Below are 17,195 nucleotides of genomic sequence, written 5' to 3' on the forward strand. Positions count from 1 at the left end.
TTGACCCTGGAGAAGTAATTCCACTTTCAAGTGCCTCTTAGCAGCCTAAGTATTGAAAATGGGATTTTCCAAGGTTGTGTGACTTTTTTCCCATAAGAGAAAGAAAGCAAAATAAAAATACCAGCTTACCTTTAGACTAAGAGCATAGATTTAGAGCTGGGAGGAAACTTGTAGGAGGACCAGCCTCCATTATTTTATAGATTAGGAAACTGAGTCTCAGAGAGGTTAACATGACTTGTCTAAGGACACACAGGCAGTAAGTGCTGCCAAGATTAAAACCCAGCTCCTCTGACGTCAAACTCAGCACTCTTTGGATTGTAACCTCTGCCTCATTCTTTCTAAACTTATTCTTCATCCTTACTACAACCCAAAGCACTTCCATGTTATTGCAGGAATCCACCTTGCTCTGACCTCTATCCATTTTTTTTTTTGCAAATCTCAAATCAGATCTTTAGTTTGCCTTTTTTTTTTTTTGCTTTTATTCAGATAGAAATGAAGAATAACAAATTTCTTGGTATTTAATGATCTTCACAATCTCACCCATTCCTACCTCTTTGGTCATCTTACCCACATTCCCCTCTCTGCATTCTAAGGTTCAGCCTTGAGGGCCAACTTGTTGTCCCTGAGATCCAACATTTCATCTTCTGTCTCCATGTCTTTGCACTGGATGGGGCCTCCATGACTGCGATGCTCTTTCTCTGTACCTCTGCCTCTTGGAATCCCAAGTTTCCTTAAAAGGTCAACTCATATGCCACCTTCTTCATGAAACCTTTGCTAGTCCCCCTAGACGCTCATGTCTTCCCATCCAAAGTTAGTTACCTTATGTTTGCTTTGTATGTGTCTGTATCTACATACCAGACATACAAATATATACACATATATGTAGTATACTGGTTGGAATGTAAACTCTTTTGTCTTTGTACCCTCAGGACATAACACTTTTTTTAATATAAATTTATTTATTTTCAGTTTTCAATATTTACTTCCACAAGATTTTGAGTTCCAAATTTTCACCCCATCTCACCCCTACCCCTACCCCAAGATGGTATGCATTCTGAATATCCCTTCCTCTGGTCTGTCCTTTCTTCTGTCTCTTCCCCCCCTTCTCTTATCCCCTTCCCCTTCTATTTTCCTGTAGGGCAGGACAGACTTCTGTACCCCATTTCCTGTATTTCTTATTTCCCAGTAGCATGTGAAAACATTTTTTTAAACACATGTTTTAAAACTTTAGGTTTCAATTCTTTTCCCTTCCTCCCTCCCCAACCACCCCCACTGAAAAGGCAAGCAACTCAATATAGGTTATACATGTGCAGTTATGCAAAACACTTCCATAGTAGACATGTTGTGAAAAACTAACTCTATTTCCCTTAATCCCATTTATTCTATTCTTTCTTTTGACCCTGTCCCTCCTCAGAAGTATTAGCTTCTGATCACCCCCTTTCCCCATCTGCCCTCCTCTCTATCATCCCTCTGCTCTCCTGTCCCCCCCTTCCCCCCATTTTCCCACAGAGTAAGACAGATTTCCTTACCACTTGAATGTATATGGTTTTCCCTCCTTAAGCCAAATCCTATGAGAATAAGATTCACTCATTCCCTCTCACCTCCCCCCATTTCCTCTCTAGGGTAAGAGCATTTTCTTTTCTGTTTTTTTTTTTTTGGTGAGATAATTTACCCCATTCTACCTCTCCCTTTCTTCTTCTCCAAATATAATCCTCTCTCATCCCTTAATTTTATTCTCCAGATATGACCCCTTAATCTTCAACTCATCCTGTACCCTCTATCTATCTATCTATCTATCTATCTATCTATCTATCTATCTACCTACCTACCTACTTACCTATACATACATATATTTTTTTTTCCTCCAACTGCCCTAATACTGACAAAGGTCTCATGAGTTATAAATATCATCTTTCCATGCAGGAATGTAAACAGTTCAACCTTAATAAGTCTCTTGTGATTTCTCTTTCCTGTTCACCTCTTCATGTTCCACTTGAGTCTTGTATTTGAAAGTCAAATTTTTATTCAGCTCTGGTCTTTTCATCAAGAATGCTTGAAAGTCCTCTGTTTCACTGAATGACCATTTTTTTCCCTGAAGGATTATACTCAGTTTTGCTGGGTAGGTGATTCTTGGTTGTAATCCTATCTCCTTTGCCCTCTGGAATATTATTCCATGCCCTGGTCCTTTAATGTAGAAGTTGCTAAATCTTGTGTTATTCCTGAGTATTGAATTGTTCTTTCTGGCAGCTTGTAATATTTTCTCCTTGACCTGGGAACTCTGGAATTTGGCTACAATATTCCTAGGAGTTTTCCTTTGGGGATCTCTTTCAGGAGGAGATCGTGGATTCTTTCAATTTCTATTTTGCCCTCTGGTTCTACTATATCAGGGCATTTCCTTGATAATTTCTTGAAAGATAATATCTAGGCTTTTTTTTGGATCATGGCTTTCAGATAGTCCAATAATTTTTAAATTCTCTCTCTTGGATCTATTTTCCAGGTCAGTTTTTTTTCCAATGAGATATTTCACATTCTCTTCTATTTTTTCATTCTTTTGGATTTGTTTTACAGTGTCTTGATTTCTCATAAAGTCGCTAGCCTCCAATTACTCTATTCTAATTTTCAAGGAAGCATTTTCTTCAGTAATCTTTTGAACTTCCTTTTCCATTTGACCAGTTTTTCTTTTTAGGGCATTCTTCTCCTCATTGGCTTTTTGGACCTCTTTTGCCATTTGGGTTAGGCTATTTTTTAAGGTGTTATTTTCTTCATTATTTTTTGGGGTCTCCTTTAGCAAGCTGTTGACTTGTTTTTCATGATTTTCTTGCATCACTCTCATTTCTCTTCCCAGTTTTTCCTCTACTTCTCTTACTTGCTTTTCAAAATCCCTTTTTGAGCTCTTCCAAGGCCTGGGACTGATTCATATTTTTCTTGGAGGCTTTGGGTGTAGGAGTTCTGACTTTGTTGTCTTCTTCTGGTTGTATATTTTGATCTTCTTTGTCACCAAAGTAAGATTGCTTTTTTGCACTGCTTGCTCATGATCCTGGCCAATTACTTGAATTCTAAACTCTTTGTTAAGGTAAGAGTCTGCTTCCAATGTGGAAAATGCACTGTCCCAAGTCTTTGGGGTTTATATAGCTGTTTTCAGAGATACCTGTAGGGACCCATAAATTTTCAGTTCTTGCAAGGTAGTATGATAAGGGGCGAGGTGTTTACTCCTTTCGTGGCCTGTGCTGTGGTCTGTTAGGCACCACAAGCACTCCTTTCTGTCCTGGAACTGTGAAGAAGGTTTCCTGTCCACAGACACTACAAGCTCCACTGTGCCAGCACTCCTCCTCACCCCAGGACCCCCACCCAGATCCAAGCACGGGCAAAGCAAGAGATTCCTGCCTCAGCACCAGCAGAGAGATCCTTGCAATCCCCCTCTGATTAGCCATTCAATTCCCCCTCAGTCTGTGGGCTGGAAGCTTGGGAAGCAGCTGCCCACCCCAGGGCCGCGTTGCAAGGAACTGGATCTGAAACCCCGTCTTCTTCCTCTCTCAGCACCGCAGAAACAGACTTTTCCCATTGAACTTCTGTGTTGTCTTTGGCATTCCTGGATTGAGGAGTCTGGAAACCACCACAGCTGCCCGCGATTCAGTCCTCTGAGGCCTGCTCCAGGTTCGCTGTGGCCTGCTTGCCCATCCCATGCTGCGCTCCCAGCCTGGCGCGATATACCTTTCTGATCAATCATCCAGCTTGTCTGGGGCTGGAAATTTGTTTCACACTGTCTTTTTGTGGGTTCTGCTGCCTTAGAATTTGCTTAGAGCCATTTTTTATAGGTATTTGGAAGGCTTTGGGGGAGAGCTCAAGCAGGTTGCTGCTTTCACTCCACCATCTTGGCTCCGCCCCCCTACATTACACATTTAAGGAAGGGATTAAGTGTGGTTTTCTCCCCATTTCCTACCAGTTATACTGTTTTTGCATGTCTGTGGACCTTACCATACCTCTTTCCCTAGGAAACTCATCATTGGGAATCATATTATCCTGACAGATTGAATCTGCCTGGGTACTCATATCTCATCATTACCCTGTGCCTCAAGGTCACATGTGGCCTTCTAGGTCCTTCGGTGCAGCCTTTTGATTGAGTTCAAGTTTTACAGACCAAACACTTTTACTAAGGGGATTTGTTCTGTGGAGTTTGGATTCAGTCAAAGGGCCACACCTGACGACCTAGAGGGCTACATGTGGCCTCGAGGCCTCAGGTTCCAGATCCTCTGACAGGTCATGAGCTATAGGTCTCCATTTAAGGAAGAGGCTTAGTAGAGTCTTCGCCCCATTTCCCACTGTTTTTGGACTTCTCCATCATGCCCCGTATCTCTCCTTCCTCTTTTCATCTCTTTTTTGTGTGTTGTCTTATTAGATTGTAAGCTCCTTGAAGGCAGGGACTGTCTTTGGTTTTATTTGCATCCTTAGCCTATCTTCTGCCACACTGCTTGGCACATAATAGGCATTTAATAAATATTTATTGACTGACATAGTAAATACTTGTTAATTGACTGATTGAAATAGCCTCCTGATTATACTTTGGCTCTAACTTTTCACTTCATGTCAGAGCCACTTTAATTTTTCTTTTCCTTTTATCTTATGAGGGTTGTAGAGATTCTGGAATAATTAGTAACTATAATAGTTTTTCTGTCTCTAGAAAAAAAGTCAAAATATTAATTAGAAAATAAATAAAATTCAGTATTCATTAAATAACTAACATGAAAAATGCCTTCATATGCCCCCAAAAATACCGTATTTTACTTAGCATTGACAATTATGTTGCAATAATATCATAGAATGATGAATAGAGAGAAGTTTGAGCATCAAAAATGACTGGGTAGCCTAATTCAAACCTCTGTCTTTAAACTAGGAAAGCAGGATTTATGCTGTGGCCAAATCAGGCATTCGAATGTCTGAAGTCTTCAGTACAGATAATATTAATAAAAGTAAGTGATTTTGGTTTGTATACCTTATGCAATTTGCTGAGGGCTTATGGGTTATCTAAGATAAAGCACTTCCATTGCAATAAACAACAGAAGGCCTTAAACTTCCAGACAATTATCTTGTATTATTGTCTTTTTTAGAGTACATGTTAAAATTCATCATTTTCAATTTAGAGTTGTATACTTTGAATTTCAACACAAGATTCATTCTAATTAGTTGTCTTTCCTGCTGTAATTGCGAGAAAAGATGGAGATAATGTATGAGGTACAGGATAATTTAATTAGGATGACTCAAATAGGTTGAATGGCTGGCTTGGCTGTGCCCAAAGAGTTGCCATTAATAGTTCCATGTCAGTTTAGAAGGGTGGCTCCAATGCCGTTTAATGTTTTTATCAATGACTTGGATAAAGATATAAATATCAAGGTTGTCAGATGTGCGGATGGCATAAAACTGGGAGGGTTAGTTAATACATTAGATGACAGAAGTTTTAAAAGGATTTTGACAAGCTAGCATTGGGCTGAATCCAATAAGATGAAATTTACTGGGGATGAATGCAGAGTCTTAAGCCTAGGTTAAAGAGGAGGCATAGTTGGATGACTGTTTGAAAAAAATTTGAGAATTTCAGCCAATAGCAAACTTTAAATTAGTTAATAGTACAATATGGCAGCCAAAAAAAGTTGATGTGATCTTTTGTTGTTGTTCAGTTGTTTTCAGTCTTGTTTAACTTTTTGTAACCCCATTTGGGGTTTTCTTGGCAAAGATACTGCAGTGGTTTGCCATTTCCTTCCTAGCTTATTTTATAGATGAAGAAGCTGAGGCAAACAGGGTTGAGTGACTTGTCAGGGGTCATATATCTAATAAAATATTGAAGCCAGATTTGAACTCACAGAGATGAGTCTTCCTGACTCCAGGCCCAGCACTCTAGCCATTGTGCCACCTAGCTGCCCCTGTAAGTTATAGTCACATCTGTATGGATGTGACTTATCCAGGGTCATAAAAGCCAGTATGTGCCTAATGTGGGCCCAGGTCTTCCTAACTCAGAGGTCACCTCTCTACCCCCTACGGTATGCTGCCTTTCAGGTAGGCATTACAGGTATGATTATTTGCACTTTACATAAGAAGAACTAAGCCCCAGAGAGTAGACTTGCACTCAACAAGATAAGTCTTCCTGATTCCAAGTCCAGCACTCTATCCACTGTGCCACCTAGCTGCCCTAGGCTTCATTAGAAAGGAACTAGTATCCAGGGTTTAGGAAGGTTATAATCACACAATACTCTTGGTCTGGTCTGACCACATTTGTAGTATTGTGTTTGGCTTTAGGTGTATAATTTTAGAAAAGACATTGATAAGCTGGAAACATGCAGAAGAGGTCTACTAGGATGGTAAAGGGTTTTGAATTCATGCTGTATGAGGATCATCTGAAGGAACCAGGGATGGTTAGCTTGGAGAAGATATGACATGAGAGTTATCTTCAAGTATGTCAAGGGCTGCCTTGTAGAAAAGCAGAAAAGTCTGTTTGTCCCCAGAAAGCAGAAATTGAATCAGTGGGTAGAAGTTAAAAAGAGCCAAATTTAGGCACAATATAGGGGGAAATTTCCAACAACTAAGGATGTCCAAAATGGGATGTAATAGGGTTCCAGTCTTCTGTAAGAGGAGTCTAGCTCTCCCACTTTTACTCTGGCAGAGATCTAAAATGAGCTCCAAATTGAATAATGACTGAAAAAACCCCAAGAGAAACTTCAGTTAGCTTTTTTATCTTTTAAAAAATTCTTTGTTATAAGGAATAACTCTCTGGGTGCAGGAAGGGGTAAGGATAAGGCGATATAAAATAAAAGATACCAGTAAAAATGTGCTTTAAAAAGAAATAAAGCAAGGAAATTAAGGTTATGGAGAAAAGATTTAGAAGGAGAATTAATGGCTTAGAATAGAATGTGGTAAAATTAATCCAAGATATAGACTTACTGAAAATTAGAATGGACCAAATAACTCCGTGAAACAACATGAGATATTGGAATAAATCAAAAGATGGAAAAAGAAAAGAAAATGTTTTATAATAATCTGATTACCTGAAAACCATGATCCCCTAAAAATCCTACTATGTTTTGAGAAATCATAAATAAAAACCATCCAGACTGATTAGAACCAGAGGGCAAAGTGAAAACAGAAAGAATACACCAATCACCTCCAGAAAGAACCCCCAAAATGACAACTCCCAGGAATGTTACAGCCCAAATCCAAAAATAACTTACTCAACAGAAGAGAAATAGAATCAAGGACTATCAAGCATTCTTGTTGAAAGACCAGGGCTCAACAGAAGCTATGAAATATAAATACAGGAATCAAGAATAAATTAGAAAGGTAAATACATCTGAGCACTTGGAAGGGGCTGGATGATGACCAAAGAGATTACACTGTACAGAGAGAAGAAACAAGTATACCTTGAGAACCCTAATGTCTCAAGAGTCATAGAAGGAGTTAAATGACAAACAGATGAACAGGGGGTAGTCTGGCTCTGTTTTTATGGTCTTAATAAAAAGCGAGAAAATAGAAGAAAATGGGAATGTACAAAGGAAGAAATGAGTAGGATGGGGATAGAACTACTTCACAGAATTGGGCTGTGTAAGATCAAGAATATATCAGCCTGGAGGATGGGGTAGGGAGGAGGAATCATGAGAAGCTCACTTTGATCTGAACCAGATGGAGAAGGGTTGAGTGCCTGCCACGCATAGAGTTTAGTGTAGAAATACATTAAACTCAGCAGAGAAATAGGAAGGGACGGGAAGAGGAGAGAGCAGGATTTTAGAGGAAAGGTGGATAATGAAGACAAACTCCAGCATCCAAGGGTGGATTGTGATAGGGGAATTAAAAAGAAAGAGTAGGAACTTGTGACTGGGAAACTGAGTGAGGTGAGGAAGGGCAGAAGGAAGAATTTGCGGTTGTTCAGTCCTGGCTGACTCTTCGTGACCCCATCTGGGGGTTTCTTGGTAAAGATACTGGCCTGGTTTGCCATGTCCTTCTCCAGCTCATTTTATAGACGAGGAAACCAAGGCAAACTGAGGTTAAGTGACTTGCCCAGGGCCACATCTGTTAAGTGTCTGAAGCCAGATTTGAACTCAGGAAGAGGAGTCTTCCTGATTCCAAGCCCAGTGCTCTATCTACTTTGCTACCTAGCTGCCCTGGATTGGGATTGGGGGTGGGGGGTGGGGGGAGTGTGTGTGTGGAGAATGAGATCACTAATATAAAACATGGGGCAGCTGAGTGGCACAGTGAATAGAATACTGGCCTGGAATGAGAAAGACTCATCTTTCTGAGTTCAGATTTGACCTCAAGTGCTTACTAGCTCCGTGACCCTGGGCAAGTCACTTATCCCTCTTTGCCTTATTTTCCTCATTCGTAAAAAGAGCCAGAGAAGGAAATGTCAAATCACTGCAGTGTCTTTTCCAAGAAAACCCCAAATGGAATCACTAATAGTCAGACACTACTGAAAATGACTGAACAACAAAGTAGAAAACATACTTTCTCTTTCACACCTTCTTTGTTAAGAGGGAGCCGACCTAATGGACAGAGAAGAAAAAGCATTAGGTTAAAGGGAGTGGAGGGGGTGGGGGGGGCAGATACACAATTAATCATAGGTAGAATGGATTAGAAAGCAGAATTCAACAATCTATCCTTACTAGAAACTTTTGAAACATAGTCACAGAATTAAAATAATGGGCTGGTGCAAAATCTATTTTGCTTCAGGTGAAAAGTGGGAAGAGTTGTCTCAGGAGCTAGTAGATTCCTTTATATTGGATATAATGCTCTAACTGAATTTAGGAAGACCTGAGTTCAAATCTGACCTCAGATACTTCCTGGCTGTGTGACCCTGGGCAATTCCTTTAGCCTCTGCTTATTTTTCACATCTGTAAAATGGAAATCAGAATAGCACCTAATGCACAGGGTTATTGTCATGATCAAATGGAATAATATTTATAAAGCACTTTGTAAACCTTTAAGTGCCAGAGAAGGGCTAGTTATTATTATTAATTATCATCATTATTATTATTATTCTCACTGAGGCTGTGTAACCACTTGTCATAGAGAAGATTCTTTTCTAGATTGTGGAAGGATTTGAACTAGATGGATACTCAGGTCCTTTCTAGCTCTGACATTCTGTGATTCTGTGAATTCTTTACCCAAAAAAGGACAGATACAAAGAATTTCTTGTGTGGGATTTTTCGTTGTGAATCTGTAGAAATAAGTAGTAGTAGATGACTTTTGGGGACAAACCACTTGCTAGTAGTGGGGAGAGTAGTATCTTGGAATCTTCCTCTTGTCCTGCTGGCTTGTTCTCCTTTTCACATGTGTAGGATCTAGATTTTTTTCACCTACTGCTCACCTGGAAAAAGTGATTGATAGCAGAGTTCCATGGAAGTAACAGCAGGTAATCATAAGGTGTTTGCATAAAGTAGTCATTCATTTAGGAAAGATCAACAAACAAACTAATATTTATTGAGCACCTTCTGTATGCCTAGGGTTGTACCAAGTATTTATTGTCAGGAATATAGAAGAGTAAGACATGATCATTACTACCCTTAAGTAATTTCCAGTCTACATGGGAAAGAAATGATTAATACATACCAGCTCTCAATCCTTTACCTGATCCTATTCACATGAAAAACACTGAACGTTAGTCTAATGTACAATTAAGTCTGGAAGCGCGTGCTGCAAGTTGTAAGTGCTGTCATTCATACTGTAGAAATCTTAGTGAAGAGCCACTTGCATTAATATGTATTCATGTCCTTTCTAAATTTTGTCACATTCAGAAGAAAGATATTCCCCTCCCCACTCCACTGGTATTTCAATCCATAATTGCCATTCATTCTGTTCTTGATTTCAGATTCTTTGTTGATGTCTTCTTATTCTACATCAGGATTGTATACATCTCTGATTTACAAAGATATGACAACTCCAGTGTATACAACTTTGAAAGGGGTAACTTTATTGTCATTATTAAACATAGTTGTGGTTGTGAAAATTCTGGACAATCTCCTTTATTCAAGCTCTGGATTCCAAACTTGATGTTTTTCCTGGGCATGCCTGTGACTTTGAAAAGCACATCAGAAGTTCACATTCGTGGATTGTGAACAGAGGAGCGATGGAAAATGTCTGGAAAAGACTGAGTTGGTTTCTGTTGTTCTCATGTAGATCTTTTCCCATTATTCATTGTTTAAAAGAACCACATTAGTAATGATGTAGTAATGAAAGCTCTAATTTAGGAAGATCTTTATATCCATGCCATGTTTGTTTTTTCTCCCCAAATATCCTGAAATATGCTTGAAATTTAAATGATTTTATTCAGATGTTGACAACACTCATATTTTTAAAGGCCTTTTATGTCTACAAAATCCTCTATTAGTTAGAATTGGGTGGACTTTTCTTTTTTTTTTCTTTCTTTTTTTTTTTTGTGAGGCAATTGGGGTTGAGTGACTTGCCCAGAGTCACACAGCTAGTGAGTGTTATGTGTCTGAGGCCAGATTTGAACTCAGGTCCTCCTGACTCCAGGGCCAGTGCTCTATCCATTGTGCCACCTAGCTGCCCCATTGGGTGGACTTTTAAAGAATACCACTCAAAGAATGGTAAAATTAATGAGTTTGGGATGTCTTAAGACAATTTTATTCCGTGACTTGAATTTACAAAAAATTATCTTGCATGTGTTTCTTTTGTGTGGTTGTGTATATGTATACATACATATGCTCATGAGGAAACAGCTATAGAAAGCTATGTAAATAGGCATATTTATATTTGTGAGATTGTTGTGCTACTTTTCTTTAGAAGGCGACCCAAATAAGCAACAGCCCATTCTTAGATGACTCATCAGGATCTGAGGAGGAAGACAGCTCTAGATCCAGCTCCCGGACATCTGAATCAGATTCTCGAAATCGAAGCAGGCCAGGGAGCCCTCGAGCCATGAAACGAGGTAAGAAGAAGCCCCCAAACAGAGGAGACACTTCAACTCTACATGAACACCAAATAATTTGCAAAATATATTGGGAATATAATCTCTATAGTATGAGAGTTCTTTGTCAACATGCCTGCTTTATAGCATCCAACTCCAATAGCTCTGTGGTTCCATCAGTTTGGGTATTACCTCTGGTGCTAACACAACCCATCCGTGCTTGATACCCCATAGTAGTGGTATTGAAGTCAACTAGAAACAGGAGACAGTAAATGCTATGTAAGGTTATCTGTGGGCTGCATGTTGACTTAGAAAATCACATATTAATATCGTCTATGTTTTATTGTATTTTCATTCTTTTGTAAAATATTTCCCAATTACATTTTAATCTGGTTTGAGCCTGTACTCAGGAGTATTGAAGGTCACATTGCAGCATGTTTGATACCTCTGCTCTAGTATCATAGAAAAAAACTTTCAGAGTCATGAGATTGGAGTTATCATGATGACTAAACCAATTGTGTGACCTTCATTCAGAAAGTCTATGGCCTTTCTATATCTGTTTATTCAGCTGTAGAATAGAAAAATGATAACTGCCCTACTTTCTTCATGGTGTTATTGTGGTGATAAAATAAGGTAAATGACCTGATGAAATATGGTTTCTCTTTCAACTTGATTGCTTGGAATTCTTTTTATCACTTGATTTTTCTCTGATAATTTCTGGAGTATGATACACTACTTAAAGTCAGAAAAACATCTCCAAAGCTATTTTTCATCCAGTATTCTTTCTCTTAACAAAATGGCAGCCAGTACACATTTTAAATGGGTGTGTCTTCTGAAATTGTTAATGAATTTCAATGAAATGTGGTACATAGATGTTACAGTGAAATGTGATTACATAGATGAAGTTCTATAGGTCATATAACCATTAACATATGTGAAAGCATTATTTAAAAGCTAGTTGTTATTTTAGCCATTATGAATTTATATCAAATAAGAAACAGAAATGGTGTATGTTATTGACATAGCAAGTTACAACATGATCTTTGAATGTTAGCAAACACTTTGTATCAGCTCCTGCTGATATGATGGATAGGTACCCCAGTTTTTTATTTTGGGTCTGAAGTTAAGCCCAAATATAAGTTTAAAAAATATAGCGTATTTCATCACAACGGGAGATTTTTTTTAAATTTAGTGATTCATCACAGATGGCTTACTAGGTGAAAGTAGATTTTCCTAAAGGAAGTGAATCAATGTAAAAGTGACTTTTTAAACTCTAAGTTATAAGAGGAGAAGAAAATGACATTGGATCATACTTTAAAATGACTCACTATTTTAAAAAAGCATCACATATTTAAAAAGTGAGTGGGATGAAGTCTGTGGCAGGATAAGTTCTCTAAGACAGCCCATGAACAATATAACTATGGACAGCTCTTTCCAGATATCAAAATAACTGGGTAAAAATGCTTGCCAAGAGGGACTTTTTAATAATTAGAGGTCATACTGTAACTTATATTGAGAACCTGAGTCAGATATGAAGTGATATCACACAAAGGGTTATGAAGTGATGTCACTTGAAGTGATAGGAAGTGATGTCACAGAAAGGGACTTCATGTTATAATGGGAAAGTGATAGATGTTGTGTCAAGAGAGATGAGGGTTTGAATGCCGTCTCCGACACTAACCGTGTGATCCTAAGCCAAGTCCCTTCTCTTTGGGTCTTAGTTCTTCTTCTGTAAAGTGCAAATAATCGTACCTATAATGTCTTCCTAAAGGCAGCATACTGTAGGGGGTAGAGAGGTGACCTCTGAGTTAGGAAGACCTGGATTCAAGTCCCACCTCAGACACACCCTGGCTTTTTGATCCTGAGCAAGTCACATCTATATAGATGTGACTGTAATGTACAGGGGCAGCTTGGTGGCGCAATAATTAGAGTGGAGTCAGGAAGATTCATCTCTGTGAGTTCAAATCTGGCTTCATACGTATTAGATGTGTGACCCTAGACAAGTCACTTAACCCTGTTTGCTTCAGTTTCCTCATCTGTAAAATGAGCTGGAGAAGGAAATGGCAAACCATTACAGGCAGCTAGGTGGCACAGTGGATAGAGCACTGGCCCTGGAGCCAGGAGGACCTGAGTTCAAATCTGGCCTCAGACACATAACACTTACTAGCTGTGTGACCCTGGGCAAGTCACTTAACCCCATTGCCTACCCACCCCCCTGCCAAAAAGGTACTATGTCATAAGAAATCTGCATTTATCAAGTGAAAAACAATTTATTGAACATGAAATAGAAGAAAAATGAATTAAAATATGACTTAATTCAAACCATTATAGTATCTTTGCCAAGAAAACCCCAAATGGAGTCATAAAGAGTCAGACATGTCTGAAAATGACTGGACCACAAAATAACTTGCACAACAATTGCTAATCTTCATTCATACCTAATGTGAAGAAATCAAGACTTTAAAAAAAACACCACCAAAACAGCTGTTTCAGAAGAAATCTATTCTAAATGTAGACTTGAAGATATGTTATCCATATAGACTCACCCAAATCCCTTTATTTCATGTGCTTCCATGGCCTCAATAGAAACTTGCCTGGCTAACATTACCAATTCCTTTCCTTTTTCTTCTGACCTGTGTTCTACAAAGCCAAATCAAGTTTATGTGTAAAGGTTAATCCATGATGACTTAGGGGATAAAACACCAACATCTCTTAGAGACTCTGGACTCTAGAAGGTAAAGGGACCTCAAGGCCATCTTGTACAAAACCTCTATTGTGTAGATGAGGAAACAGAACCCCGGGAAGAAGTGACTTGCTCAAGACCGGACAGATAGTATGAAGCGTGATTTGAACTCAGGTTCTCTGACTCCCAAGCCCGTGAGTGCTCTTTCTATCGTGCCATCAGCCATATATTGAGATAGTCTGGTGTATAATATGAATGCACTTTATTTTATTAATCAATCAGGTGTGTCTTTATCCTCTGTAACTTCCGAAAGTGATTATGCTATTCCTCCTGATGCCTATTCAACGGATACCGAATATTCAGAACCAGAGCAGAAGCTCCCCAAAACTTGTTCTTCTTCCAGCGATAATGGAAAAAATGTAAGCACAGTAATATTTTTTCATATCAATAGACCCCTTAGTTAGGAGGGTCCACCAGTTGACACATTTATGAGATTTTTCTTTTTCTTTTCAAAATTAGGAGCCCCTGGAAAAATCTGGCTATTTGTTAAAAATGGGTGGTAAAGTGAAGACCTGGAAACGGAGGTGGTTTGTTCTTAAAGGTGGTGAATTACTTTATTACAAATCTCCGGTGAGTATGAGGCACTAATTGTTTACTATGATATCCTACAAACTGTAACTCAAGCTCCTGATTCCTTTTCATCCACAGAACTCCAGTAATGACAACAAAGCATTTTTTAAAAAATTGTTTGTGTGTTTGAAAGGAATAGCAAGTTGTGCATAGCAGATTTGCAGTTTCATGTACAATTCATCTTTTTTATTCTACTATGTTATGGAAATGCTTGTTTTATTCCATAAATTAAAAATAATTTTTTAAAATTGCATTGCAGATTCACATTAAATTTGGTTTTCTCTCTTTTTTACACAGAGTGATGTAATTAGAAAGCCCCAGGGCCATATTGAACTTAGTATGTCCAGTCATATTGTTAGAGGAGATAATAAACAAACAGTTCAGGTAATTGTCTTAAGTATTTTTTTATCCTGCATAATCAATTCTCAATTATTCTTGTGAAAAGAGGAGTAGGAAGATGAACTTGTTCATTCTGCTCTCCTGGGAGAATATAAGCTCTTTAGGGCTTGGTTTCACATGTAGCCTCCGCTGGGACCTTGGACCAGTTAGGAAGACATAGGTTCAAATCTGGTCTCTGATATTGTTGTCCCTCCTTCATTCTCAAGGAGGACCAATAACATCTGGAGGGTGGTGTCTTGACTTGCAAATGAATTGGATTTAAGTGAGGCAGGACTGCGCAGAGTCATCAGCCTCACTGTCCTCCAGAGTCACAGAAGTCCAGCAGCAAGACATAAGTCACGATGACTGGAGTCAGCCCGAGGCAGTGGGAGACCAGTCTCTGATACTTAGTAGTTGTTAGACCCTGGGACAATCACTTAACCTTTCTAAGCCCCAATTTCTTCATCTGTAAAATAAGTAGGGTGTCTTTGATCTCTAAAATCCCTTTGAGTTCTAAATCTGTAATCCTATGACCGTTTGATTTTTGTCCTTGTTTCCCCAGCACCAACGTTGACTTAGCAGACCGTCTTCATAAATGTGGGTTGAATCGTTGTTTGAAGGGGTGATTCAATACAGCCAGATGCTAGAACAGTTTTGAAGTCCTAGAGACCCAGATAAAATCATGCAATGTTCGGTTTGGCTTTTGATGGGCCTTACATCTCCCTTCACTTTTATTTTCTCCTCTACCGTCATCCCCAGTGTCCTCAGGCTATCATGTAAATTAGGTATCTGATTAATTTACATTAAGGTGTTAATGATTTAATGTGTTATCCATCCTGGGAATATTTATGTTTGAAGAGAAAAACTCTGGAAAAAGTAATTAATAACCCAAAGGAATAAGTTTTTAGTGGTGTAGTTTAGCACTGTGACCAGGATAGGGGAAATGTTTTTGCATAGGATGACCCTGACAGGTGTCCCTTTCATAGAATGAGATCATGCTACTAACCCTTAATGTAGAGAATCATTATAGAGAGTATCATTAGTATACAGAACTCTCACTGAGGAACCTCTCTTTACCAGTGCACCTTCTCTGCCATCTGAGAATTGCCAAGGGATTGAGAGGGTAAATAATTTACTTAGGGTCTCATGTTTCAGAAGGAGGACTTGAACCCTTGACTCTAAAGCTCTGTCTACTACTCCAGGGGTTCTTAACATTTTTTTGCCATGATCCCTTTGCCAGTCTGGTGAAACCTATGGACTCCTTTCTTAGAATATTTTTAAATTAATAAAATACATAGATTTAAAAGAAAACCAATTATATTGAAATAGAATCATCAAAAAATTTTGAAGTTCACAAATTAGTCTATCAACATTCATTGATTAAGGACCTACCATGTGCAAGGAAAATCCCAGGTTAAGAACCTTTGCCCTACATTATGCTGCCTTCATGAACATGGCCCCTAGATATATGCACAAAAACCTCCTATGTCATGTGCAAGAAAAAAGCTAGCCTTACCATAAGGAAGACATAACACTAGAAAGGCAGTCTTCTATAAGCATCTGAGGGAGGAAGTTTTAAATTAAGATACTTCTTTCTGAAATACCTGTAATGTTTGCTTATCATTGTTCTAAAAATAAGGCTGAGAAGGCAAGCATAAACTTCTTGATTGGCAAACAATAGAGGAGCAGTAGAAATTGCCTTCAAGAACATAAAAAGAACCTCAGCAAGAGGGGAGGCTTGACCATGTTGGAAGAGCATGGTGGGTGGACGAAATGATTTTAGAAGTCTGTGGAAAATCCTTACTGTGGATAAGTCAAGTGTGAAAAGTTGAGAGTTGATTTATCTCATTATACATTAGCTGCAGCCATGTATAGGATGCAGAAACTTTCCCCTTATGTTTGAAATGTACTGTGCCTATAAACTTTTACCTGTGCTACAGACTTACATTTCTGTAATTAGTGAGCCTCCCTCCCACCCAAAAAGATAAACGTCAAGGAATTTGTTCCTTCATTAAATTCTTTGTGAGGAAATGTCCAAAATTTCAAGCAATCGTATGAAGCCTAGAAGGGTCCCCAAGATGCCAGGTGTCTGTTGTTAAAATGAAAATAACCTGGTTTTATATTGAACAGGAATTTAGTTACTGTAGTTTTCACAAAATGGTCACAATGTGGAGAGTAAGAATACATTGGTAAGTCAATCAAAAAGCATTTATTAAGCACCTACTGGGTGCTGGGCCCTGACCTAGGCACAGCGGCATACAAACACAAAGTGAGATAATTCCTACTCTTGATGAGTTTATATTCTGCTCCTCAGGAGGCAAAAGGCTCACAAAGGTGTGAACTATACCTAGGATTGAATTGGTGTAGGAAACGCCCAGTACCAAAGCATGTCACTACCTTCTATGCAATATATGGTCTTAGAGAGCTGTCAGGGGCTGAGAAGTCAAGTGATTTGCCCAGGATCACATAGCTAATATGTGTCAGAGACTAGACCAGAACCCAGGCCAGCACCCTATTCAATGAAACACACCACTTTTCAAAATGTTCACAAAGTATTAAATACAGATTCTATTTTTAAAAGCACACAGTGGTTAGGGGTAC

At 38.8% G+C, this 17,195-nt stretch overlaps 1 protein-coding gene across 1 annotated transcript in view; it reads left to right on the forward strand.

Annotated features, from left to right (window-relative positions):
- Positions 1-17,195, forward strand: part of PLEKHH2 (pleckstrin homology, MyTH4 and FERM domain containing H2) — a 125,442-nt gene that overhangs the window by 58,120 nt on the left and 50,127 nt on the right. Inside the window, 6 exon segments of the mRNA XM_021001273.2 lie at positions 4,892-4,967; positions 9,845-9,939; positions 10,780-10,924; positions 13,869-14,005; positions 14,106-14,216; positions 14,514-14,600. Of these exon segments, the coding sequence (XP_020856932.1) occupies positions 4,892-4,967; positions 9,845-9,939; positions 10,780-10,924; positions 13,869-14,005; positions 14,106-14,216; positions 14,514-14,600 (651 nt within the window).

Source organism: Phascolarctos cinereus, unplaced genomic scaffold (assembly GCF_003287225.1).
Source record: "Phascolarctos cinereus isolate Bilbo 61053 unplaced genomic scaffold, phaCin_HiC Scaffold_2;HRSCAF=192, whole genome shotgun sequence".
Classification (NCBI taxonomy): Eukaryota; Metazoa; Chordata; class Mammalia; order Diprotodontia; family Phascolarctidae; genus Phascolarctos; species Phascolarctos cinereus.